The sequence below is a fragment of the Hyaena hyaena genome, unplaced genomic scaffold (assembly GCF_003009895.1).
Source record: "Hyaena hyaena isolate Hyena2069 unplaced genomic scaffold, ASM300989v1 scaffold_230, whole genome shotgun sequence".
Lineage (NCBI taxonomy): Eukaryota > Metazoa > Chordata > Mammalia > Carnivora > Hyaenidae > Hyaena > Hyaena hyaena.
This window is the reverse complement of record NW_024080863.1, coordinates 1578466-1606080: the sequence shown is the minus strand read 5'-3', so window position 1 is coordinate 1606080 and position 27615 is coordinate 1578466. Positions and strand designations below refer to the sequence as shown.

Genomic DNA, 27615 nt, shown 5'->3' with positions numbered 1-27615 from the left:
CCTGGTCCTCCTTCAATTAGAAAACAAGTTTGAGAGAGATGAACTTGTGACCTAGATAGAACAGAGCTAAGCAAAGTAAACAAGTCCTTCAGGAAGTTAAAACTTAGATCTTAGACCATTGTTTGTAATGTTCTTAACCAGCTAGGCCATTTAGGACATTTTTGGTGGAAGGGAAATGCTTTCTATTGCCTTGCTTCTAGAAGCACACTATCATTCAGTGATGCTGAGATGTGATTTGAGCAAAACCCCTTTCAAGAAATAATAAAGACACCGGGGCGCCCGGGTGGCTTAGTCGGTTAAGCGTCCGACTTTTGCTCAGGTCATGATCTCGCGGTTCATGGGTTCGAGCTCCGCGTCGGGCCCTGTGCTGACTGCCAGCTCAGAGCCTGGACCCTGTTTCAGAGTCTGTGTCTCCCTCTCTCTCTGACCCTCACCGCTCATGCTGTCTCTCTCTCTCCTAGAAATAAATAAAACATTAAAAAAAAAAAAAGAATAAAGACACCAAATGTGGACAAAGAGTTTTTAAGTAGTCTCAACACCCAACAATGGAGCTCAAGCCCACAACCCCAAGATTGAGTCACATGCCCCAGCCAGCCAGATCCCCTAATGCTCATCTATTTTAAAGATTTTGTGCTCTTAATGATTTAGTGTGAAATACCTAAACTTATGAAGAATGACAGGTTCAAATCCCAGCAGAAGGGAATCCCTTTCATCCTTCTGGAATAAAATGGATTAATGTTCATTCCATTTACAGTGGTTGGAAAAGATCCAGCAGTCCTTATCGGCCTTTGGCTAAGTATGTTTAGAGCTGCTGGCTAAAAAATCATTTTTCTTAACAACATCACAGCCCCTTGTTGCCACATGCCTATTCATGGTTGAATAGCTCCCAACATGGAGCTTGAACTCACATCCTCAAGATCGAGTTTCATTCTCTACTGATGGAGGCACCGAGGAACCTACCATCATTTATTTTTATTTATTTTCAACCTAGAATTATTTAAATGTTTATTTAAATAATTTTTGAGAGAGAGGAGAGAAAGAATCCCAAGTAGGCTTTGCCTTGTCAGCATAAAGCTCGACATGGGGCTCAATCTCATGAACTGAGATCATGACCTGAGCAGAAATCAAAAGTTGGATGCTTACCAAATGAGCCACCCAGGTGCCCGCACTCACAATTTGTTTTAAATGAAGGAAAGAAGTTAACAGGGACTGTCTGCCATGTATAACAGCAATCTTTGACCCTGGCAGTAGGTGGAATTCCACCATGGTAGCATCAATTATAGTTAAGGAATAACCCAAAAGTGTTCTGACTCTGGCAATCACAAGCCAGGAAGTAGTTCCTTCTTCCACTGGGCTCTGGATTTTTTTCTCTGTTTGTGGTTTGCTTATAGTTTTTTTGGAACACTAAGAATAAACCCAGGCAATAATCCATATGGGCTTTTACAAATACTATATGCATCCTAGAAAGACATCAGGCAATTCCTAGTGGAGACCCCTGACAAGACCTCTTTTGATGAAGTAATTCTGTGAAATGTGCTCTCAAAATATGTATCGCCCTGCACTTGGCTTTGTGTGTGTGTACACATTCAATACGAGAAGTGGGGTACTGCTGTCTCTATCAGTATGTATAGGGTGGTAGGGAGAGCACCAGACAATAGGAGGCTGTTCCGGCCCCAGGCTGGTGGGAAGGATGCAGACCGCGGGGACAGGGTGGGCAGCGTGGTGAAGCTCTGCACACATCCTTGGACCATAGTCCAGGCCCACTCTGTCACCGAAGTAAGAATCAAATACAAAAAGTGCAACCCTGGTGTTGGAAAGGGGGAGAGGGAAGGAACCGGGCACACAATCAGCCCACATTCGGTGCTGCCAGGTCTAGCCCACCTCTTGGCCACACCCTCTCGATTGATCACCCTTCAGTCCATCCCTAGGAGCCAGGCAGGGCCCCTGTGTAGATACTGGATCTTAAATAGTGGTTCTCAGCCAAAGCCACCACCATGTGGCCAGTGCCTGTCCCATTGGTCCCTACGCTGGTTCTGCAGTCTTGTCGATCTGGGACCGGAAGGAGCTGTCGAATACTTGGATCAGCCACAGTCCCTCGAGTCCACAGCTACTCCCAAGGGAGCCATACTTGAAAAGGAACTCTCCACTGGCACTGTTCACCCTCACTGAATGACTCTGGAAATCCTTTACTACATCACGTTCTTGTTTACAAAATGGGGCCCTACAAAGTGCCATTGGACTGGAAGGTAAAGACAGAACCTGTCAGCCATAATGCGGTGGCCACTCTGGGGGCCAGTGAGGTAGCCAGCTCTGATCTTCGTCTTAAACTTACCCTCAGGGCAAAAGGTGCTGACCCAATGGTTGTCATAGTCGGCCACAATACCATCTCCTTTGGTGTCCTCTGCTGCAGCTATAAGGCACTGCAGCTGCCCAGGTGATGCTCTCAAGTCTCAGAGCGGATCTTGAACTGGCCTTCACTGGAGAAAATCTGGATACATCGGTGGTTGTCATCTGCTACCACGCTGCTGCTGCTGGCTGGCAGATTTGCTCTTCTCCCTTCCACAGCTGCCAACATGGAAGTTGGGGGTGTCCTCCTTGAGACCTGTGCTGTACTCAGGCTCCCCAGGAGGCAGGGACTGGACACAAGAGAGGGGCAGGTCCCAGGGGAAGAACATGTGTCCTGCTTGACTTTTTTTTTTTTTTACAAATAGTTTATTGTCAAATTGGTTTCCATATAACACCCAGTGCTCATCCCCACAAGTGCCCTCCTCCATATCCATCTCCCCCCTCCCCCCCACATCCATCAGTCCTCAGTTTGTTCTCAGCATTCAAGAGTCTCTCATGGTTTGCCTCTCCCCCTTTCCCCCACCATTTCCTCCCTTCTTCTCCCCCATGGTCCTCAGTTAAGTTCCTCCTAATCCTCCTATATGTGCAAAAATATGGAACGCTTCACGAATTTGCGTGTCATCCTTGCGCAGGGGCCATGCTAATCTTCTCTGTATCTTTCCAATTTTAGTATATGTGCTGCCGAAGCGAGCACTTTACTTTTTTTTTAATGTTTGTTTATTTTTGAGAGAGAGAGAGTGTGAGCAGGGGAGTGTCAGAGAGAGAGAGGGAGACAGAATCCAAAGCAGGCTCCAGACTCTAAGCTGTCAGCACAGAGCCCGACACAGGGCTCGAACTCATGAACCGTGAGATCATGGCGTGAGCTGAAGACAGACGCTCAACCGGCCGAGCCACCTAGGCGCCCCTTGACTAACATTATTAAATGCAATAAGATCTAAGAATGACACCCAAGCCAGTTAAGTGAAAATTCCTTCCAAACATGATGTTAACCCTGTGGGTTTTAAGGGATAGAAAAACAACTAATTCAATAAAGACCTCTTGTTATAAACCTAAAATGAAGGTTTAGGCCTTTAATTATAGATGCTAGAAAGGAAGGAGAAAAGTCTCTTTGATCTAGTGTATCTTCCCAGAATAGGAAATTCTTTCAAGTGGCATGTTTCCTATAACTTCTTGAGGTTAATAAAATAAGTTCTTTTGAAGCCAGTGGCTGACTGTATCCTATAGACGTGGCCCCTGAGAAGAAATCTCTCAGGCTGCTTAATTCACATGTTTTAAACATTTTGTATTAATTCTCCAAATAATGTAGTTTCCCCACCACCACCTCTCTTGAAAATTGTGTGAGCAGAAAAAAGATTAAATTCAGATTTTCCTGGGGTGCCTGGGTGGCTCAGTCGGTTGAGTGTCTGACTTTGGCTCAGGTCATGATCTCATGGTTTGTGGGTTTGAGCCCTGTGTCAGGCTCTGTGCTGACAGCTCAGAGCCTGGAGCCTGCTTCAGATTCTGCGTCTCCCTCTCTCTGCCCTACTCCCCACTTGTGCTCTGTCTCTCAAAAATAAACAAACATTAAAAAAGCTCTTGTCCATACAGCATGTGACTCTAATCTCAGGGTTGTGACTTCAAGCCCCATGTTGGGCATGGAGCTTACTGGGAAAAGTCAGTTTTTCCAGAAAAGGAAAAATTGAATTAAAAAATTTTTTTTAATATTGATTCATTTTTGAGACACACCATCAGCTAGATCAAGGTGCCCCTGGAAAAACTGATTTAAAACAATAGATTAAATTGATTTTTCAAGATAGATGGTTCAATAGTGTATCCTAACTAAAAGAGTAGATAAAATTGAAACATTAGAGATCTCAACATTGTTTTCATTTGGTTTTAAGGGTTGTTATATTTATTCCTGCAAACTGATTTTCCTAATTATGCTCTACTCAGCCTAAGAAAGCTATTTTGCATTCCTTGGTTCATACATTAAAATTTTGCCTGAAAACTGCCTTGATCTAGCTGATGGTAATAATGTTTCATTGAAAATTTTAATGCAGCCTCATATGCTAGTTTAAATAAGAAAGTCTTAGAAAAGTGTTAAGTTTGGTGCTTTTTGAAGCCACTGAAGATGAGCGGGAATGAATCCAAAACTACGAGCCCAGGATTCTGGATTCTGTCTTTGTCTTCATGTGAGTGTATAAGATGTTTCGGCCAAAAGAATGGATTTGTCTGGGGCACCTGGGTGGCTCAGTCTATCAAGCGTCTGACTTTGGCTCAGGTCATGATCTCACAGTTCATGAGTTGGAGGCCCGTGTTAGGCTCTGTGCTGACAACTAGCTAGAGCCTGGAGCCTCTTTCAGATTCTGTTTCTCCCTCTCTTACCCTCCCCTGCTCACGCTGTCTCTCTCTCTCAGAAATAAGTAAAACATTAAAAAATTTTAAAAACAGAATGGATTTGTCAATTCCATTGACTGGCTATGTGAAGTGCCCCTTAATGCCTTTATCTATCAAGTAGAAACTACCATTTCTGTCCCATATGTCTCCATAAACGGAATGAGAACTCCGTGTGTGAGTAAGTGCTTTATAAATTACAACTCTATACCAGTGGTAATTAACATTTTGTTGTTTGGATTCCCCTGAGAATCTGAAAAATAAAGGTTTTCCAACATTTCTCTCACACACTCCCCAAGGCACTTGCAACTGTTCTCAGCCCCTTCATTTCATTTACAGTTGGGTGAGGGATGAGGAGGGAATTATTTGAAATCCTTGCACCACAGGTTAAGACCTTCTGCTGCAGGAGCACCTGGGTGGCTCAGTTGGTTAAGCGTCTGACTCTTGATCTCGGCTCAGGTCACGATCTCACAGTTTGTGAGTTCTAGCCCCACAACAGGCTTTTTGCTGACCGCAGAGCCTGCTTGAGGTTCTGTCTCTCCATCTCTCTGCCCTTCCCCTGCTTGCTCTCTTTCTGTCTCCCTGTCACAGCAATGACAACGGCTGTGCCAGTGAACAGAAAGACGAAGGCACTTCTCTTAAGGAGTGAGGGTAGGTACAAAGAAACAAGCACTACGGATAAATTAAGGTAATGAGGTAAGAGAGTGGTGGGGGCTTAGTTAGCTTTAGTTAGCTCAGTGATCAGAGGAGGGGGCGTTAGAGCTGGCCATAATCAGAGACATTTGAGCTGGCCATAAATAGTGAGGAGGCAGCTTTGTGAGAATGTTCTAAGCGAAAGCGATGGCACGTGCAAGAGCTCTGGGACTGAAATGGGCTTGGTCTGTGTGAGGCCAATTTGTATTAAATCTAGTATAAACAAGGCCACCATGTCTGAACTGCAGCGGCCATAGGGAAAGAGGTTGGGGCTGAGTTCAAAGTAGACAAAGAGTCAGGCCACTTTGGGGAAAGGAAGAGGCACTTGAGGGTTTCAAGCAGAAGAATGACATAAATCAGATTTATGTTTTGTTTGGAAGGATTTGTTGTGTGGGAAAATGGACTGTAGGGGGCGTCGGTTGACAGGATATGTGCTGTGAGGGATCTTACCTACCCCCCTCATTCTACATTTTTGGCCCAAGCAACTTGATGAATGCCAGTGCCATTGCCCTTGGCATCTCACCTGTGGAACACTGGGGCCCAGGTGTGAGAGAGGTATTAAATTCTGTTCTCCTAGACGATTGTATTACGTAGCCAATAATGACGGTCACCATTATCTCCTGCTTTGTAATGATGCAAACAAAAGTAATAGGGAATGATGGCAGCTTTGGGGGCTCCTTGTCACATCACAGTTCTCATAGTATCGGGGCTTCCCAGGAAGATCATGGGATAACACACAGCTTAAAAGTCTGCACACTGCCCCCCAAAATGTCCTGAATATCAACCTGTAAATACATATTACACATTACACAGTCAGCAGAACTTTCATAAGGAGATTTTACTTACTAGTGTCTAGTGAGATTCCAATTTGATATCAGGCTATTATAATTAGGATGTTGCTTTGGGCTGTGTTTTTTCCATTGGAAAAACATAAATTTTTTTTCTTGAATTAGTTTTTTTAGATGTTAAGATTGTGGAGATCCCATACCAAGGTAATTTAATCAAAACTAAGCATACTCAGGAAGATATGAATTAAATGTAATACAGTATATGATGTCTATACCATATATTACTAACTGGGGAGCCTGGCTGGCTCAGTCAGTAAGCATGCAACTCTTGATCTCAGGTTGAGCCCCCATTGGGCATACAGAGGCTTTAAAAAAAAATTCTGCAGGGCTTTTCATGTAAATGTAGAAATTATACACTATAGAAGATCTTTTCTGTGTAGACATTTAAAAATATTTTTTTGAAGTTTATTTTTGAGAGACACAGAGTGTAAAAGGAGGAGGGGCAGAGAGAGAGAGAGAGACACAAGAATCTGAAGCAGGCTCCAGGCTCTGAGCTGTCAGCACAGAGCCCGATGTGGGGCCTGAAACCATGAACTGTGAGATCATGACCTGAGCTGCAGTCAGATGCTCAACCAACTGAGCCACTCAGTCACCCCTGTATAGCCATTTTAGAAACACTCATTTTACTCTAGTTTAAAGAATATTCTATAGTTCTCTTACCTGCATTTAACACAGAAGTTTAATATTTATTTATTAATTACTTATTATTTTTTAATGTTTTATTTATTTTTGAGTGAGAGAAAGAGACAGTATGAGCAGGGGAGGGTCAGAGAGAGAGGGAAACACAGAATCTGAAACAGGCTCCAGGCTCTGATCTGTCAGCACAGAGCCCGACACGGGGTCAGAACCCACAAATCGTGAGATCATGATCTGAGCTGAAGTCGGATACTTAACCAACCGAGCCACCCAGGCATCCCCAGAAGTTTAATATTTAATGGCTCCATACAAATAGAAACTGAAACCAGGTTACTTTTATACAACAATGGAAACTAGAATTCCCTGTGCATGTTAAATTAAAAGCATTCACAATGATTTCTCAGAAGAGTTGGTCATTAATTAAGCCTTATGAGGTGCTTAGGGAGTTTCATAAGGAAATAACACCAAATCTCACAAGCTCTGTAAATGGAAACCTAGATTTGAAGAGATTAGTAGCAATGCCAATTACACATGGATCTTGGTGATTTTATTTCTGAGAGACAGACAGAGCGTAAGCAGGGGAGGAGCAGAGCGAGAGGGAGACATAGAATCCGAAATCGTCTCCAGGCTCTGAGTTGTCAGCACAGAGGCCAACACGGGGCTCAAACCCACAAACTGTGAGAACATGACCTGAGCTGAAGTCAGATGTTCAACCGACTGAGCCACCCAGGTGCCCCAGATCTTGGTGACTTCTAATATTTAGTCGATCCTGACCAATGCAGAACTCAAAAAGAAAGAGAAGCAGATTTGCTAGTTAGATAAAAATACCACACACCCTGGCCCGGTGGGTGGGTGTGCAAGCTGAATGAAATAGAACATTCTGCTATTAATGTCATGACTAAAAGCATCACTGCTACCAATAAACTTAAGTCTCATTTATTTAAAAAAAATGTTTGGGAAGGAGCTTAATTAGAGTTTTCTTTTCATATTTTCATTGAGTGGCTCTGAACAGAGAAATCAGTCAGAAAGCCCCCCAAAAGAATATGTAACACTACTGGAAATAGGCCAGGACAATAGGCCTTTGAAAGAAAAGAGCTCTTTCCCTTATTTTCATCTAGTTATAAAGTAGTGTTTCTCACTATAGAACACTTATAAAATACAGAAATTATTGTTCATTTGTTTCTTCTAAGTCACCCTTAGGCACACCACCCAGAGATGCTACTGTTAATATTCTTTTCCACAACAGGCAATACTCCATGAGGGTTTGAACTGTGTCAGTTTTAGTTCATCTCTGTATCCTACCACCTAACACATGGCCAGCAGGCACAGTTGGCATTTGATTAATGTTTATTGGATGGACAAATATTTCTTTCTAGCCTTTTTATGCATCCATTTGCTTGTTTGTTAACAAAGGGGGTCCATACTGTACATTATTATATTCTAGCTTTTTCATTTTTATTATTTCCTGAGGCTTTTCTCATGATATCAAAATAGTTTTGTAGGGGCACCTGGGTGGCTCAGTCGGTGAAGCGTCCGACTTCGGCTCAGGTCATGATCTCACGGTTTGTGCGTTTGAGCCCCGCGTTGGATTCTGTGCTGACAGCTCAGAGCCTGGAGCCTGTTTTGTATTCTGTCTCTCTCTCTCTCTCTCTCTCTGCCCCTCCCCCACTCGTGCTTTGTCTCTCTCTGTGTCTCAAAAATAAATAAGAAACAAACAAACAAAAAACTAAAACTAAAACAAAAACAAAATACTTTCGTAATCTAAAATATGCTGTTTTTTGGGGGTGCCTGGCTGGCTCAGTAGGAAGAGCATGCTACTCTCGATCTTGGGGTTGTGAGTTCGAGTCCCACATGCGATGTAGAGATAACCAAAAATTTTTTTAATATGTTGGTTATTCTTAATACATAATGTTCCATCCAACATCATATATCATTTAACCATTTTCCTAAGAAAATGAAATAATATAGTATGTCTTAATTTGTATCTTGCTTCTTTTGTTCCCCATAATGTTTTTTTTAAACAAATAGTTTACTGTCAAATTGGTTTCCATATAACACCCAGTGCTCATCCCCACAAGTGCCCTCCTCCATGCCCATCTCCCCCCCCCCCCCCCCCCCCCCCCAATCCTCAGTTTGTTCTCAGTATTCAAGAGTCTCTCATGGTTTGCCTCTCTCCCTCTCCCCCACCATTTCTCCCCTTCTTCTCCCCCATAGTCCTCAGTTAAGTTCCTCCTAATCCTCCTATATGTGCAAACATATGATATTTGTCCTTCTCTGCCTGACTTATTTCGCTCAGCATAACACCCTCAAGGTCCATCCATGTTGCTACACATAGCCAGGTTTCATTCTTTCTCATTGCCATGTAGTATTCCATGGTATAGATAAACCACATCATCTTGATCCATTCATCTGTTGATGGACACTTAGGCTCTTTCCATGTTTTAGCTATTGTGGAGAGTGCTGCTATGAACATTGGGGTACATGTGCTCCTATGCATCAGCATTTCTGTATCCCTTGGGTAAATTCCTAGCAGTGCTATTGCTGGGTCATAGGGGAGTTCTATTGTTAGTTTCCTGAGGAACCTCCACACTGTTTTCCAGAGGGGCTGCACCAGTTTGCATTCCCACCAACAGTGTAGGAGGGTGCCCGTTTCTCCACATCCTCGTCAGTATCTAGAGTTCTCTGATTTGCTCATTTTAGCCACTCTGACTGGGGTGAGGTGGTATCTCAGTGTGGTTTTGATTTGTATTTCCCTGATGAGGAGGGATGCTGCCCCATAATGTTTTTGAGAGTCATCCATATTGCTGTATGTATCAGTAATTGTTTCTTTTATTGGCTGAGTAGTATTTCATTGTTTGAATAATCACTGCTGTCAGGTAAAACACCTAAGAACAGAATTACTGAGTCATAGAGTAGGTGTCTGTTTAACTTTATAAGAAACTTCCCAACAGTTTTCCAAAGTAGGTATAGCACTTTACCTTCCCATCAGTAACATGGGAAAGTCCCACCCTTGCCCAACACTTGGCACTGAGAATCCTTTTTTTCGTGGGACACCAGGCTGGCACAGTCTGGAGAGTATGAGATGCTTCATCTTAGGTCATGAGTTCAAGCCCCATGTCAGGTGTAGAAATTAAATAAAAACTTTTTTAGAAAAAGATTAGGGAAATCTTTTTAAAAAACTGTTGTATTTTGTTTATTTATTTTTAAAGGGCTCTAACTTGAAATCAAAAGACACATGGTCTGCCAACTGAGCCAGCCAGACACTCCAGTATTGAGAATCTTTAGTTACAACTACTCTAGTAAGCTAGTGAAGTGGTCTCTCAATATGGTCTCTTTTACATTTTCTTGATGACTAATGATGTTGAATCTTTTCATTGGCCATATGTAATCTCTTCTTTATTGATACTGACAAATCGCTTTCTAGAGAAGTTGTGTTCATTTGTAATTCTGCTGACAGTGTCACCTTTTCAAAATGTTTTCCTATTTGTTATGTGAAAAAAATGGCATCTTGTTTTAAATTGAATTTTTAAATTTCTTCTGAAGTTGAACATTTTTAATGTTTAGTCTTTTATAAATTCTTTGTTAATGGCCTTTACCCACACTTGCAGAGCTCTTTTCAATAGTCAAAGTTCTTTATCTTGACTTATGAGATGCAATTGTCTTTCTAGTTTTGTGCCTTTTAATTGTGTTTATCTTTTTCAAGTAGTCATAACATAACATTCCTTTGTGATTCCCGTCAGTACCTTTGAGCTTACAGAGTCCTTATCTGAATTAACTAAGCTGTTTTTGATCTGATAAATGGGGGGAGGGATCATCAGATCTGTTGGCATCTATTAGCTCTGGAGCTACCGCAGTTAACCAAGTAGGGTAAGTTCTTCATTTTCTTCTAGGTTTTTTTCTTTTATTTTTACATGTAACTACTTTTTTTTTTTTAATGTTTATGTATCTGTTTTTGAGAGAGAGAGGGAGAGGAGACAGAGAGAGCGCAAGCAGGGGGAGAGGGCCGAGGGAGAGAAAGAATCCCAAGTAGGCTCCACCCTGTCAGTGCAGTGCCCCATGTGGGCTTGAACCCACTAACTGTGAGATCATGACCTGAGCTGACTGAGCCACACAAGTGTCCCTCTTTCTTTCTTTTTTAAGGTTTTTGCTTATTTATTTTGAGAGAGAGTAAATACGCGGTGGAGGAGCAGAGAGAGAAAGAGAGAGAGAGAGGAGAGAGAGAGAGTGAGAGAGAGAGAGAGAGAGAGAGAATCACAAGCAGGCTCCACTGCTGTCAGCGCAGAGCCCAAAACCCATGAACCCTGAGATCATCATAACCTGAGCCAAGGAGTGCCTGGGTGGCTCAGTCAATTAAGTCAATTAAGTATCTGATTCTTGATTTCGGTTCAGGTCATGATCTCAGGGTTGGTGAGTTTGAGCCGCATAGCAGGCTCTCCACTAATAGGACAGAGCCTACTTGGGATTCTCTCTCTGCCCCTTCCCTGCTTGTGCATGCTCTCTCTCTCTCTCTCTAAAAAATTAACATTTTTTAAATTAAAAAAATAAGATAGCTTAAAAAAAAAAAAAAGAGAGACAAAAAAATGACCTGAGCTAAAACCAAGAATTGGACACCTAACCACCTGAGCCACCAAGGGGCCCCATTCATTATTTCTTAAATGAAGAACTTCCTCAGGATACCTGAACAATTCTCTTGGGTGAAAGCCTTAAGTCAAGACCCAAGGAAACAGTACCAAATTAAATCCAGCGTCTATGTTTTAAAAATGTTTTTTATTTATTTCTGAGAGACAGAGTGAGCAGGGGAGGGTTAGAGAGAGAGAGAGAGAGAGAGAGAGAGAGAGAATCTGAAACAGGCTCCAGGCTCTGAGCTAGCTGTCAGCACAGAGCCCAACGCGGGGCTGGAACCCACGAACCGTGAGATCATGACCTGAGGGGAAGTCGGATGCTCAACCAACTGAGCCACCCAGGGCGCCCCTTTTTTTTTTTTTAAATCCAGTGTCTAAAGTGCTCCTACCTTGTTGGGGTTGCTATGAATGGCCTTAGGTCAAAACTGCCAGGCATAATTCAAGGGATGCCTCCAACGTATACCCCCAGATCTCCTCCCATTACATACATCTATATTAATGGAGATTTAGGCTTTAACCCTTATAATCTTTTAGCTAGAAGCTGTCCGAAAAGACTTACTGCTATGATAGAAATGTACTATGCTAACATGTCCAATAAGGTAGCCACTAGCCACAGAGTTATTGAGCGCTTGAAATGCACTTGAGGAACTGAATATTCAAATTTTTTTGTGTGTGTCCTGGATATATTTTATTTTTATTTATTTATTATTATTTTTTTACAAATAGTTTATTGTCAAATTAGTTTCCACGTAACACCCAGTGCTCATCCCCACAAGTGCCCTTCTCCATGCCCATCCCTCCCTTCCCCCCACATCCATCAGTCCTCAGTTTTTGTCAGCATTCAAGAGTTTTTCATGGTTTGCCTCTCTCCCTTTCCCCCACCATTTCCCCCCTTCTTCTCCCCCTTGTTCCTCTTTTAAGTTCCTCCTTATCCTCCTATATGTGCAAACATATGTTATTTGTCCTTCTCTGCCTGACTTATTTCGCTCAGCATAACACCCTCAAGGTCCATCCATGTTGCTACACATAGCCAGATTTCATTCTTTCTCATTGCCATGTAGTTGAATATTCAAATTTTTAATTCTATTTAACTTAAATGTGTATAATCACAAATGACTTATCAGCCACCAGAGGATATGTTAAGACTGGTTTGCCTGTTTCCTTGGATTTCAGTTTCAATATTATTACATTATCATTGCTAAACTCAAAATATTTTTGATTTTGCCAGAAGCTGAGGGAACACAGTCGTAGTTTCTACTTTAGGCTTACAATTTAAGGAAAGAAAAGGTCGGATTTTAACCGAGAGATGGGCTAGATTGTTAAGAGAATTGCCCACGGTGTTCCACAGTAAGCATGAGTGGGGCAAGCAGGTGCTTGTGTCACTCTGTCAAAGGGGACGAAAGGTTGCTTCTAGTGGAGCAGGGAACTTAATTATAAGGTCAGTTCCCTGCACAGTGGTCTGGCCCAGGGGCTCCCTGGAGGGGCTGCCCTCCCTTCTCTTAGACGTGGCAAGGAAGTGAGGACGCCGGGTCTCGTGCCACTTGGAATCTGAGGCCTCCCAAGTACTGGACTGGCACTAGCATGGACACGAACGTACTTCTTACAATACTAACTGCACTCAACAAATGTGAAAACTGAAATCAGGGCTTAAATGGGTTTGGTGAATCGGGGGAGGAAAAACTATGGGAAGGAGCGTAGGCAAATTGTTCAGGACTCCTAGAGACAGAGTGGACGGATGACTAGAAGAAAAAGGGCCTCTCCCGTGGGGAAGGTCTGGGAAGACAAGGGCTCTCGGCAAGGTGCTCCCAAGGTGAGGGTGACAGCAGGTTCGCGCTTCCACGGAGCTGCTGCTGGGTCACAAGATGGCCGCTGCTTCGCCGAGGCTTTCCGTGCAGGACCCGGGGGCTGGTGTTAGGTGCTGCGGGTCCTGGCGGCGGCAGGCAGCCCGCCCACAGGGAGTCAGCTGCAGGAAGGGCAGGCTGAGGAGAAGGGCAAACGGACCGTTGGAAGCAGAAGGGCTGAAAGGAAGCACGCGAGCGCGGCGAGCGGCCTCGGGGGCCTCAGGTCTCGGGAGGGAGCGTAAACCCGGGGTCGGCGACGACCCTGGGGCGGGAAGTCAGGTGGCCGCACCGGCCAGGGCAGCGGGGCCGCGCGTTGGTCTTCGGCAAGGCGGCGGCGCGCGCGTGGGCCGCCGGGAAGTTGGGAGCGCGGCGTGCGGGGGCGCGCGCGCGCGCACACGCGGGGCCGGGCCGCGAGCAGCCGCGGCCGCCCCGGTTGCCTCCCTTAGCCACCGGCGCTGAGGACTCCGCGCCTCAGGAGGGAGCGGCCAGTGGGCCCGCATCTTGTCAGTGGGGTTCCGAGGCCGGGCTGCCGCGGCCACTTCCTTCTGGTGCCTGGGCCGCCCGGAGGGGCCGGGGCGCGGGGGGCTGACTGGTCCTGGGGAGCTGAGACCGCTGGACACGAAGAAGGAGGTGCACGTCTGGCGGTCGCCTGGAGCCGGGAGGAGGCTGAGGGGACCATGTCTGGGAGGAACTTCAACCTCTCCACCACCGAGCGCGTCATCAAAGGTGCCGGGCGGGCTAGGCCCTCCTCGTCCACCCGCGGGAAACGGCCCTCGGCCGGGCGGCGGCGGGAGACGGAGGGGTATAGCCGAGGAGGGGAGGGGGCGGCGGCGACCCAGGCAGCTTCCGTCCGGCTGGACGAGGACCCGGAGGGGGTATGGGACAGGGGAGGGGGATCCTCTCCCCGCGGGGTCCCCGGGCATTTTCTGTTGCGCCTTTACCCGTAGCTTAGATGGAGATAGCTAATTTATCTCCGGTCGTGTCGGACTTGCAGGTGGAGTGGGGATGCCTTCTCCCACCACCTCAAAGGGCCAGGACCCCCATCTTTTTAAAAAGAAACGATTCCTCTTTTCTCGTCTTTCATGTGGTGAAGCCATGTAGGGTGGTGTCGGCAGGGACTTGAGTAGATTCTTCCAAGTCCGGTCTTTCTGCCGCTCCCCTTCTTTAAGGATCTGATTATCTCGCCCCTCCCCCACCTCTTTAAAGGACGTTTACGCGTACCTTTTGGCCCACTTTCTGCAGATCATCACAAGTCACTGTTGTTATTAAAAGAAACAATGTGGTGAAATAAATACAAATAAATCCATTTTGTGATGTGTGAAAGCGATTTACAGATCTCTTGACGTGATGTTGGTGTTTTATTTTTTGGCCACAGAGACTTGGTGAAGGATGTTCTCTGATTCAGAGGTCTAACCAAAACTAAACTGTTCCTTACTAATACTTGTGGGATTTTACATCGTTGTTTCTATTCTTAAACTAGGAATACTAGTTTAAACATTACTACTGATTTATGCACCTTTGTTTAGTCTTGACACTTAGCTACAACTCTTCTCTCCTGAGTTTTAATAATCGGTTTGAAAGCACGATTTTATAAGAAGGGCGGATACCTCGGCAAGCCGTGTTAGTGGCTTCACGATAAAGGGGTTAGCTGTACGAGGGGGAAAACTATTAAAATACTTTTATTTTTCATTTTGGTAATTAGAAGGAGAAAGGGAAGTAAGATTGGTGATAAGAATGCATATGTTTTTTTTAAGGGGAAAAGTCTATTGAATATTCAGTGAAGGGAGAGAATTTTAATGTTTAACTTACATTTTCACCCCTAAAACATGAATCATTGTAAATGTTGATTTTTCTACACTACATAATTTTAGTGTGTAACTTAATTTTTTACCATCTAAAAAGCCAAGATCATAAGTGATGATCAAAAACCCCAGGTACCTACACTAGTATTGTTTAGTAAAGGTAGTGGGGTTTTTGAGATTGATCAGCGTTTGTCTGATATTATTAAGGCTCTAAATGAATTGCTCATATAACTGACATTTAGCCCTTTAACTGTTAGATATTTTGACCTTTTTAATGTCATTTTTTTGTAGTATATACCCCATAAAAAGTATAAACCTTCTCTTAATGTAAAGAATATATGAAACATAACCTTTTTTGATAAATCAAGGTCAGTTGTGTACATTAATTTCTGTCCTGGCTGTGATCATGGCTGGTGCATTCTGCTGTATAAGGGTGTTGGCAGTTTCTCCTTGTACCAAAATGACTCCTTACTGCTCTACCACTTAATGCTTTGTCTGTTTTTAGTTTATCTTCTCCAGTACTGTTGTCTGTCTGTCAAAATATGCCCTTCTCATCTGCTGTTTCTAAGCTGAAGAAGGCAGGGAAACCAGATAAACCAGAATTGTGTGTCAAGTCAGAGTAAATAGGATCTGAGTGAAGCTTAGTGGCAGTCCTCAAACCTTCGGGAATATCAAGTTCTGATCGCCATTGTGGCATGTAATTTCCATGATAAGACACAAAAGTGATTTTAAAATAACCCTCTCAAGACCCTTAAATATAGAAGCAAAGGAAAATAAAACATAGTTAAAAGGCAGGTGCTGTGTTATTGGTAGGCATGCTTATATTTAAGAAAACACCCTCCTAGTCTGTAATATTTAAGTTTGTTTTTTGGCAAACTTCTAAATTAATGCATGTTGTATACTTTTAAGATTACGCTTAAATACATGAAATATAATAGTTTCAAGCCCTTAGAAATGTGTGGATTTATCATGTATATAAAAACTTTAGTGTGGGGCACCTGGGTGGCTCAGTCATTAAGCAGTTGACTCTTGTGAGGCAGTAAGATCGGGACCCTTGTCGCGTTCTGAGCTGAGCATGGAGCCTGCTTGGGATTCTCTGTCTCCTTCTCTCTGTGACACCTCCCCCCCCCCCCCCCCGAGCTCTCGTTCTCTTTCTCAAAATAAATAAATACACATGAAAAAAACAAAACTACTTTAGTGTAAGAACTTGACCACAGCAATTTTGGCTTCTCCGTGACTTATGTTGCTTTTTTTTCCTGAGTTTTCCAGAGTTTGAAATAGTTGAGGTTTGTTCTCAGAAAGTAAGGTGTCACTGTATATAATATAGCTAAGATCCATTGTGCTGGTTACCAAATTTGATGGGATGTTATCCTGCCTGGCTAGGGTTGTCTGCATTTATTCACAGCTGGAAATCTTTTTCAGAGGTGAGACCACACCCGGGTTATTTTTGATTCTGTCATTTCCTGTTAAAGTCTACTTAATTGTTTAATTTGAACAAATCTTAGAGAAGAGTGGGTACTAGGAGGGAGTGATTAGTATTTTAAGTGTCCTTTGAAGAGCAACTTTCCTAAAATGAAGGACTAGACTGATGATCAGAAAAACCTAGATTTTACTGTCTCTGAAGCTTACTTGTGACCTTGAAACTTTCTCTCTCTTTCTCTCTCTCTCCAATTTCACCTGCAAAGCAGGGTTAATAATACCTTCTTTGTCAGGCCCCTGAGCCATGCAAATGATATAACTGACGTGAAAAGCTTGAGACAAGGTAGTATTATGGGGGCGCCTGCGTGGCTCAGTGGGTTGTGTGACTCTTGGTTTCACCTCAGGTCATGATCTCACAGTTTGTGAGTTCAAGCCCCATGCCTGGTTCTGCGCTGACTGAGTAGAGTCTGCTTGGGATTCTCTCTCCCTCTCTCTCTCCCCTTCTCCTTCTCGCTTATTCTCTTTCTCTCAAAATAAATAAATTGGCTTAAAAAAAAAAAAGACAAGGTAGCATTATGAAACATGATAGTAGTTTGATAATAGATCAGTTTTTACAGAAGTGGTAGGCAGAGAAGTCATTAACATTTGAAAAATACCAGAAGTAGAAAGTATATAAAATTATAAGTTAGGAAACTGAAAATACCTCTTCTACAATTTATTATTATTATTATTATTTTTTAAGTTTTATTTCCAAGTAATGTCTGTACCCAACATGGGGCTTGAACTTGCAACACCGTGATCAAGAGTGCCATGCTCTACTGACTGAGCCAGGCACGTGCCCCATTCTCTCTTACGATTTAGAGGATATCTGGGTGGAATCCCATGTGAAAGAAAGTAAAGAGACCAGTACAGTTCTGTCTAGTACTTTCTTGGCAGCTGGTTTCTTCCCTAGCAGTTGAAGGTGTTAATTTTTTGTTTAAAAATATAAGAATTCTTGTGATTTCACTCATTTATTAAATGTTTATGGAGAGCCATTTGCAACGTATGCCAGTAAGTGCTCATTTGTTTCTTTTTTGTTTTTGTTTTTAAAATGTTTATTCATTTTTGAGAGAGATACACACACACACAGAGCGTGAGTTGGAGAGGAGCAGAGAGAAAGGGAGACACAGACTCCAAAGCAGGCTCGAGGCTCTGAACTGTCAGTACAGAGTCCAGTGCGTGGCTCGAACCCACAAACCGTGAGACCATGACCTGAGATGAAGTTGGACGCCTAACCAACTGAGCCACCCAGGCGTCCCTCTTTTTTGTTTTTAAAGTAACAGTTCTGAGTGTCTCTAGAATAGCCAATATGCATTGGGGTGTCACTACTGGTAACTGGTATCTAGAGCAGAAAACCCCATAAACTCAGACCTAATTGTGAAAATCTTTCAGCTTGAATTTTTTTTTCCCCTCTGGTTTCAAGTTTCTTTTCCTGTTTGAGAGAATTTTTTTCTTTGACAGTGATTGTTACAAAAACAGTTTTTTTCCCCTGGGCTGAATCTTTTCAGAAGCAACAAGGAAATTTTACCAGGAATTACATGACAGATGTGGAGAATTCACTGTTGGTGGCCAAATGATGTTTTACAGTAAAGTCTGACTTCATTTCAGTAAGATGTGGATATATTTCTCCCATTCGCTTGGAATTCAAGTATATTGTATATTCACAGAATGTATTGTACCCTTGGTAGCACACAGTGGAGGCTACTGGTTCTTTAATATCTTGCCAATTGGAATAGTGTGGCTACGGCTTTCTTAAAAGATTTTTAAAATAGTATAGACAGAAATTGTTATTTTTTTCAAGTTATACCCTGAACCCTGTTTCAGTCTCTGGTACCTATTCCTCATTTATTTCCACAGCTCTTTGTCTCCTCGTGCTTTTTTTTTTTTTGGACTAGGAGAATGGATTTACCAAGGTTTTTTGTTTTTAAGTTTATTTACTTATTTTGAAAGAGAGCGCATGTGTACATGCATGAGCAGGGGAGGGGCAGACTGAGAAGGAGAGAGTGAATCTTGAGTAGGCTCTGTACTGTCAGCATAGAGTCTGACAAGAGGCTGGATCTCACAGACCATGAGATCATGACCTGAGCCAGAACCAAGAGCTGGACGCTTAACCAACTGAGCCACCTAGGTGCCCCCCAAGTTTTTTTTCTTTTATTTATTAAAAATTTTTTTTAAAATTGTTTTTTATTTATTTTTTGAGAGAGAGAGAGAGAACAAGCTGGGGAGGGGCAGAAAGAGAGGGAGACACAGAATCCGAAGCTGGCTCCAGGCTCTGAGCTGTCAGCACAAAGCTTGATGTGGAGCTGGAACTCAGGAACTGTGAGATCATGACCTGAGCGGAAGTCAGAGGCTTAACCCACTGAGCTACACAGGTGCCCCCAAGTTTTTTTTTAATGTTTTATTTATTTTTGAGTGGGGGAGGGGAGACAGTGTGATCAGGGGAGGGTCAGAGAGAGGGAGACACAGATCTGAAGACAAGCTCCAGGCTCTGAGCTAGCTGTCAGCACAGAGCCCCATGCAGGGCTCGAACACACGAGCCGCGAGAGCATAACCTGAGCTGAAGTCAGGCGCTTAACCGACTCAGCCACCCAGGCGCCCCAAGTTTTTTCTTTTAAATACAGGCTTAATCCTGCTTATTATAAAATTTGAAAGGCAGAAAGGGAAGAAAACAAAAGTGTCATATTCCTTCTCTGCAGAAACAAGTTCTCTTAATACCTTTTATGTATTTCTATCTGCTAGTATATTTTGAATTCAAAGGAGAATGGATCACATATATTAAAGCTTGTACTAGGCATATGTTTTATATTATTTTAACATAAATATTATAATTTTACCTAAATACTCATAATGATGTCAGTCAGTATGAACAGTTTGAAAGTGCTTTTATTCATATTTTGGTCCTTTATATTTTCAATCATTTGATACAGTGCCAACCTAGATGAAACATTTTCAGGTATAAATATTTAATGTGGAGAAGTCATGTAGTACATATCTGTTGAATTTGTCAACACTATTTAAGTTATACTTAGCTTACCATTGTAATTAACAAGCCACCACACCATTTAAACATTGGGAATCTATGCTGTTTGAGTTTCATCCTTCTCAGTGGAAGTCTCAAACCTTGGTAAGCACATCTTAATGTAAACACTTAATTCTTTTTTTAGCAGGAATAAGGTGTTCTTTTTTACCTCTTTGTTAATGGTTGTGATTTAAGCTTTATTTATAACAGACATTTGGTAATAAAACTTTCTTCCATAAAACAATATATTACCACATTTAGTAAAGTTAAAAAATGTTTTTGGGAGTGCCTGGGATTCTCTTTCCCACTCCCTCTGGTTAGGATTCTCTCTCTTCCTCTCTCTCTGCTCCTTCCCTACTCTCAAAATAAATAAATAAAACTTAAATGTTTTGGGGGGACACCTGGGTATCTCATTTGGTTAAGCATTGAACTTCAGTGGGGCGCCTGGGTGGCTTAGTCGGTTAAGCATGTGACTTTCACTTAGGTCATGATCTCGCGGTTCGTGGGTTCGAGCCCCGCATCGGTCTCTGTGCTGACTGCCAGCTCAGAGCCTGGAGCCTATTTCAGAGTCTGTGTCTCCCTCTCTCTCTGACCCTCCCCTGCTCACACTGTCTCTCTCTCTCTCCTAGAAATAAATNACTGCCAGCTCAGAGCCTGGAGCCTATTTCAGAGTCTGTGTCTCCCTCTCTCTCTGACCCTCCCCTGCTCACACTGTCTCTCTCTCTCTCCTAGAAATAAATAAAAATTAAAAAAAAAAAAAAAGCATTGGACTTCAGCTCAGGTTGTGATCCCGTAGTCTGTGAGTTCAAGCCCCACACTGGGCTCTCTGCTATCAGCACAGAACCTGCTTTGGATCCTCTGTCCCCCCCACCCCTCCCCCACTCATGCCTATGTGTGCTTTCTCAAAAATAAACATTGGGGCATCTGGGTGGCTCAGTCAGTTAAGCATCAACTTCAGCTCAGGTCATTATCTCGTGGTTCATGAGTTCGAACCCTGTGTTGGGCTCTGAGTTGATAGCTCAGAGCTTGGAGGCTGCTTTGGATTCTGCCTCCCTCTTTCTCTGCCCCTCTCCTGCTCACACTCTGTTTATCTCTCAAAAAAAAATTAAAAAATGTTTTTGGATCATTTGAGAGAAAAATGCTAAGGATTCAGTACTTAAGGTGGATTAAAGAATTAATTGAAAACCTTTCTGAAGTGGTATTTGGTAATAAAATATCTTACCATTAAAGTAGACTTTTGGGGAAAAAACCTAATTTTTAGACATATCTATGAGAGACAAAATTGCTCAACTAATTCTTGGTATTTGTAGTCATTTTGGAGCTTTGCTGCTACTTAATTGGCGAACGAAATGGAAATAAAGGGGTGTCTGGTAATCATTATCGTCCTTTGGTGCTATCATTAATAGACTATTATACTCTGCTTTAAAGTTTTTGTGTTAAATTTTAGCCACATTTTATTTCATTTTTCTAAAGTTTATTTAGAGAGAGAGCGTGTGCACATATACACGTGGGGATGGGACAGAGAGAGACGGGGGAGAGAGAGAGAGAATCCCAAGCAGGCTCCACATTACCAGTGCAGAGCCCAATGTGGGGCTCAAACTCACAAATAGCGAGATCATGAGCCAAAGTCAGACACTTAACTGACTGAGCTGCTCTGGTGCCTCTTAGCTACAGTTTAAATTACAAAACTGAGATGTGAAAATTTCAGCTCATCCTTGGTAATATCTGACTTAGGTATTTTTATAATCTACCTAATTATTCAGATACATGCAGAGAGTACTTTTAGTTTCATTTATTTGGTGCAAACTAGATTTTTATCAAGAAATCTGTTTCTTGAGTCTATTATGAAGAGGATACAACTTGGTAACTAGAATCTCTAGGTTGGGTGACAGAAAGATACGCTGTATAAGCTGGCCATGGCAATGTGTATTTTCCGTGATCATTAGTAGATTTATTGAATATGAACAATTCATGAGATTTTGTGCGTTTAGACAGTGTTAGCCCAACGACTGAAATAAAACAAATGAAGTAAACACTGGGTGATAATTTAAGAATTTGTTCAAGAATTACCTGTATAATCCTTGCTAAAAATGTTTAACCTGGATCAAGTAATAATAAACAAACAGACAAATCAGTTTGTGGGACTTTCTATAAGACAACTGGTCTGAACTCTTCGAAAATGTCAAGGTGATAAAATATAAAAGGCAGAGAGACTGTTCTAGATGAAAGAAACTGAAAAAGAAATGATAGCCAGGTGTATTGCCAAGCCTGGATTGGGAAAATAAAAAGCTCTTCCGGCCATTTTGGAGACAACTGGGGAAATTTGAGTATGGAGTATATAATAGATGATAATATGTCAGTGTTAAATGTCTGGGTCTGATGATACGGTATTGTGCTGATAAAGGAGAACGTTCTTAGCTGATACCTGATGTAGTATTTATGTTGAAATGTCATGATATCAGCAATTTGCTTTCAAATGATTCAGAAAAAAAATATGTATTTGTTGAGAGAGAGCAAAAGTGGCAAAATGTTCACCATGTTGAATGGGTAAGGAGCAAATGGGTATTTGTTTTACTATTCTTTTACTTTTTAAAAATATGTTAATTAAATTTGTAAAAAGCTTTGATTTATTTATTTTGAGAGAGAGAGAGGGAGAAAGCCTGAGTTTGCATGGGGGAAGGGGGGAGGGAGAGGGAGACTGAGAGTCCCAGACACACAAAGAATCCTAAGCAGGCTCTGTGCCCCCACCAACCGTGAGATCATGACCTAAGCTGAAGTTGGACACTTAACCGACTGAGCCACCCAGGTGCCCCTCAATTATCTATAATTACATTTATAAGCCAATTAAGCTTTGAGTTTTTAAAAACATATAGCGATCAAAATAATCTTGCTTTTCCCTTAATGGAATCAATGTTGATTGCCCTAGTAGTTTTCAGCTATCTCTCTTCCTCCCCTTCTTTGTTTTACCTCTTTCAATTTTTGAGGTTTCTAGTTTTACCTACCCTGCCTACTCCTTATTCAAATACACTTTGTTTTTCTCCATTCTTACTGCATGTTTTTCCAGTGCATGTAACTGAAACAACCCCTTGTTCTGCTAAACAAGTTACCTTTACTTCACATCAGGTTTAATACACTTTAAAATTTTCTTCTTTTTAGCTTTCCCTAAGACAGTACTGAATTCTTAAATATGGTGATAGCCTTTCCCAAGCCTCTCTCTCCCCAGCTTTGTATTTTGAAAAACTGAAATCCCATAAGAAAATAAAAGACTAGGGGTACCTGGCTGGCTCAGTGAATGGAGCGTGCAACTCTTAATTTTTTGTGAGTTGTGAGTTCAAGCCCCACACTGAGTGTAGAGATTACTTAAAAATAAAATTTGGGGCATCTGGCTCAGTTGATTGAGCATCCAGTCTTGATTTCAGCTAAGATCATGATCTCACGGTTCATGGGTTCGAGCCCTGCGATGTACTCTGTTCTGACAGCTCAGAGCCTGGAGCCTACTTTGGATTCTGTGTCTCCCTCTCTCCTTGCCCCTCTTCTGCTTGTTTTCTCTCTCTCTCTTCCTCTCTCTCTCAAAAGTAAATAAATCATTAAAAATTTAAAAAGAATTAGAGACAATTGAAACATCATACAAATAGATATTGTGAGAGTGAGACAGACCTGTTTTTATTGAAGAGATTATGAGAAAAGTGGGAAAAGGTGGTATAGGGATAAAATAAATATTAAAAAGCACTAATAAGCAGAGGAGATAGAAAGGATTTTCCAAATGTATTTCCCATCCCTGTTAATCACACCACTTACCCATTTAGTCACTGGCTCAGATGACAGGCCTGGGAGTCAGGCCAAACTCTTTCCTGTCCCTTTCACTTCACATCCAGTTCTTCCAGACTCAGTTGTGTGGACTTCTGGTTTGCACGTAACCTTCTACTTCATCTCGCTCTCGGACTTCTTGTTTATATCATTGCAGTAGCCTGGCTAGGGCCATGTAATCTAATGTCCATGTTGCCATCATGATCTGTAGATAATGTAAAGGATTATTCTTATGCTTGAAATCCTTCATGAGCCTGCTTTGCCCAAGGGATAAACTCTAAACTTTGTTGATGTATAGTTCTCCTCACGCTAAACTGTGGGTTACTTTCTCCTCTCATTTCATGCCCCTGTCCCCAAACTTAACTTTACTACTGCTTGTGGTCCCTAGAATGCCATGAAATTTTATATCTGTGAATGGGTTCTTTGTATTATTCTTATGTAGAATCTTATGCCCCAACTTGACATGCCCCCTATTTCTCTTTCAAGATTTAGCCAAGAGGACACTGAGAAGCTTTTTCTCCTTTACTAAGATCCTGTCTAGAATAATGGTTTTAGAACATGGGCTTTGAAGTCAGACATACCTGAATTCAAATTCTGTGCCTTTTAGTAGCAGCACGGACCTTGGACCAAATACTTAATCTTGTTTTTCCTCATTTTCCCTATCTGAAGAAAAGGAATAATAGAACCCACTTTATAGGATAGTTGTAAGGATTAAATAAACTCCACAAACCTCAGTGATAGGTGCCTAGTAAGTGCTCACTGTATGTTAGCTGATATCATCATCAGAAGGGTTAGAAACGGGGGCACCTGGGTGGCTCAGTTGGTTAAGTATCTGACTCTTTTTAAAAAATTATTTATTTTTAGGGAGAGCACAAGCAGGGGAGGGGCAGTGAGAGGGGGACAGGATCTGAAGTGGGCTCTGTGCTGACAGCCCGACAGCAGGAAGCCCATTGTGGGGCTCGAACTCATGAACCAGGAGATGATGACTTGAGCTGAAGTGGGTCGCTCAGCCAAGTGAGCCACCAAGGTGCCCTGTGTCCGACTCTTGATTTTGGCTCAGGTCATGATCTTGCAAGTTATTGAGTTTGAGTCCTGCTTTGGGTTCCTTGTGCTGACAGTGCGGAGCCAGCTTGGGATCCTCTCTCTCTCTCCCTCTGACTCTGTCTGCCCCATGCACTCTCTCCCTCTCTCAAATAAATAAACTTAAAACCCACAAAATTATATATATACATGTAAAAGAAGGGTTAGATATTGCTCCTATGAGCAGTCTCATTGCTTTTCACATTTCTTTAAATATTTTTGTTATTTATTTACATTAAGCTATTCTCTTCAAGGGCAAGAACTATGCATTATTAATGCTGAATACAGTGCCTAGCACATAAGTGCTTAGTAAATGTTTAAGTTAAGTGAAAGCTTAAGAAGCTTATTTTATGGAAGACAGTGTAGAAAAGGGCACAAGCTCTGCTAATTACTAGCTCTGATACCTTTGCTATTTATTTTCCTTGCTTCATTTATTTTTTTTATTTTTTTAAAGTTTATTATTTTGAGAGACAGAACAAGCAGGGGAGGGACAGGGGGAGAAAGGGAGAGAGAGAATCCTGAGCAGTCTCTGCACTTGTCAGAGTGGAGCCCGATGTGGGACTCAAACTCACGAACTGTGAGATCATGACCTGAGCTGAAATCAAGAGGCAGATGCTTAGGTGACTGAGCCACCCAGGCACCCCTCCTTGCTTTGAGTTTAAAATGAAGGGTAAGAGTACCTACCTCAGAATTTAAGGATTGCATTTCATATTGTATGTAAAGTGCTTAGCATAGTATCTATAGTAGGTGCTTAATAAATGTTAGCTGTTCTTTATTAAAGGAGTTAATCTTGAATCTTAGTGAGATTTGACAGCAGATCTGTTTGACTTTAAGTGGCATATGTGAAATGAATGTTTAAGAGTGTTGTCTTTTATATTTTCCAACTATAGTCTCCTTAGGAGCTTTTGAAAGAATTTAAACCTAAGATGCTTATAAGAAAATTTCCTTTGGGGCATGGCATCTGGGTGCCTCAGTCATTTAAGCTTGTGGTTTCGGCTTGGGTCATGATCTCAGGGTTCGTGAGTTTGAGTCCTGCATCAGGCTGTCGGTGCAGAGCCCTCCTCAGACCCTATTTCTCCTTCTCTCTTTGCTCCTCCCTTGCTTGTGCTCTCCCCTCCCCCTGAAATAAACAAACAGAAAAAAAAAAAAAAAGATTTCCTTTTATAGTATAGATAGAATTTTATAAATCATAACTTTATAAACATATTTGATGAATTCCTTCTACAAGCAATACATTTCTTTTTATACTTAGAAGCTTAAATACAGCATTGAAAAGTACTCACTATAGCATATAATAGCCTCCCCAAGTGTCACAGAAGTTACAGGTATGGAGCTTTCTAGGACTAATACCACCATGAAGAGCAGACCTCTAAATGGTAGACAATATCTGGTATGAAATGTTTGCTCCCTCACTCTACAGATTGATAATCCTTTCAAGTTTAAACTTTGGCCATTGATTAGTAGCCTAAAGAGGTAAGACTTAATTTGTGTTTTTTGTGTGTATCAATAGGTACATTGTGTTCTTGTGACCTAAGGGTTTGTGGAGGTTTAAAAATAACATAGGATAAAACAAAAAACTAAATAAAATTAAAAGAAGAAACCATTAAGTAAATTAAAAGTTTTAGTGAGTGGCCAGAGTAATAAAAGTAGTTAATTAGTGGATATATCCATAAAAGGAAGCTAGTTATTTCTGACTATTGCATATGCTGTTTTATTAAAAACCTATGAATGTCACTATAAACTTACTGTTTCCATCAGACTATCATTGATAGTGATTATTACTTAATTGGTTCTGGGAGGGCTAGTTCCTAATATTTTGAAAGTGTGCTCTGGGACTATCAAAGAATAGAGGGAATGATCTCAAAGAGCTGTGTCAGATCATTGAAATAAAATTACTTGTTCTAATAGGTTATGAAAGGATCTGAAAGCTATGTATGTCTTTCAGTAATAATATTTAACATAACCTCTTCAGTGGTGTTAACCGGTTAATGATTGGAAAAGCAGGTGAGTAGATTAGGAAATAAATCTGCAAAAGTAGGGCAGGCTTGCTAGCTTAAAATAGGAATGAAAGCAGGGTTATTTGTAGTGAACAGAGATGGCTATTTAGGTAAATCCTAGTGTCCCAGGGGGGTTAAAACCACACAACAATCTAAAAATAAAGCTTATAGGCCAATAGCTTTTAAGATTTATCTTTCATAGTTGGCTGCTGGATTAAAGTGGTCATCACCAATATTTTCTTTCTCTTTTATGCAGATCTGCACCTGATGTTAGGTATGTTTACCTAAAAATATCCTTTATGTAGTAGATCTATATTGTAGCAGGATATTGAACTGATTTTGCCTGTAAAGAGGCTGCAGAATTTTTTCAGTGTGCTTTAGAAACTTAGTTTTAAAATTTTATGAAGTTTTTATTTTTAGATTATAGATTCATAGGAAGTTGCAGAGAAATGTACAGAGAGAGGTCCTGACCATCCTCCCCTAGGTCTCTGTCCTCACAATGTGAATGTCCCACACTACCGCAGCACTGTACCAAACCAAAAATTGACATGGGCATAATCGATGAGTTTTTTCAGGTTTCACCAGTTATACATGAACCTGTGCACACATGCACGTGTGTGTAGTTCTATGCAATTTTACCTGTGTAGCCCTGCATAACTACCACCATGGTCAGTGTAGCTCACCACAAGACTCCTGTGTGACTGCCTCTTTGTAGCTACATCCATCCCCCATCCCCTTCAAGAAACTCAAAATTGTTTGTTTAGTGTGTTCAAATAAAAATATTATTTATGGGGTACCTGGGTGGCTCAGTCGGTTAAGCGTCTAAGTCTTGATCTTGGTTCAGGTCGTCATCTCATGGTTCTTGGGATTGAGCCCCATGTTGGGCTCTGTGCCAACAATATGGAGCCTGCTTGGGATTCTCTCCTTTTCTCTGCCCCTCCCCTGCTCATGCTCTCTAAAATAAATACATAAATAAATACAAATTAAAAACATAATAATTTCATTTATTTTAAGAAATTTCTACACCCAACATGGGGCTCAAACTCACAATCCCAAGATTAAGAGTCACATGCTCTTCTGACTTAAGCCAGCC

The 27615-nt window shown here is 41.9% G+C and overlaps 1 protein-coding gene and 1 non-coding gene across 3 annotated transcripts in view; one reads left to right on the top strand and one right to left on the bottom strand.

Moving 5' to 3' along the window:
* Positions 1-2933: 2933 nt before the first annotated feature.
* LOC120239501 lies at positions 2934-3040 on the bottom strand. Its single transcript, XR_005530443.1, has one exon. It is a non-coding gene; the product is annotated as a U6 spliceosomal RNA (small nuclear RNA).
* A 10688-nt stretch (positions 3041-13728) lies between these two features.
* PPP3CC (protein phosphatase 3 catalytic subunit gamma) overlaps positions 13729-27615 on the top strand; it is a 99378-nt gene continuing 85491 nt past the window's right edge. The window contains exon 1 of one of the 2 annotated variants that reach the window (XM_039243814.1): positions 13729-14085. In XM_039243814.1, the coding sequence (XP_039099745.1) occupies positions 14037-14085 (49 nt within the window). In that variant the 5' untranslated portion in view covers positions 13729-14036. The remainder of the gene's footprint in view (positions 14086-27615) is intronic. The other variant, XM_039243813.1, reaches the window with a different exon arrangement.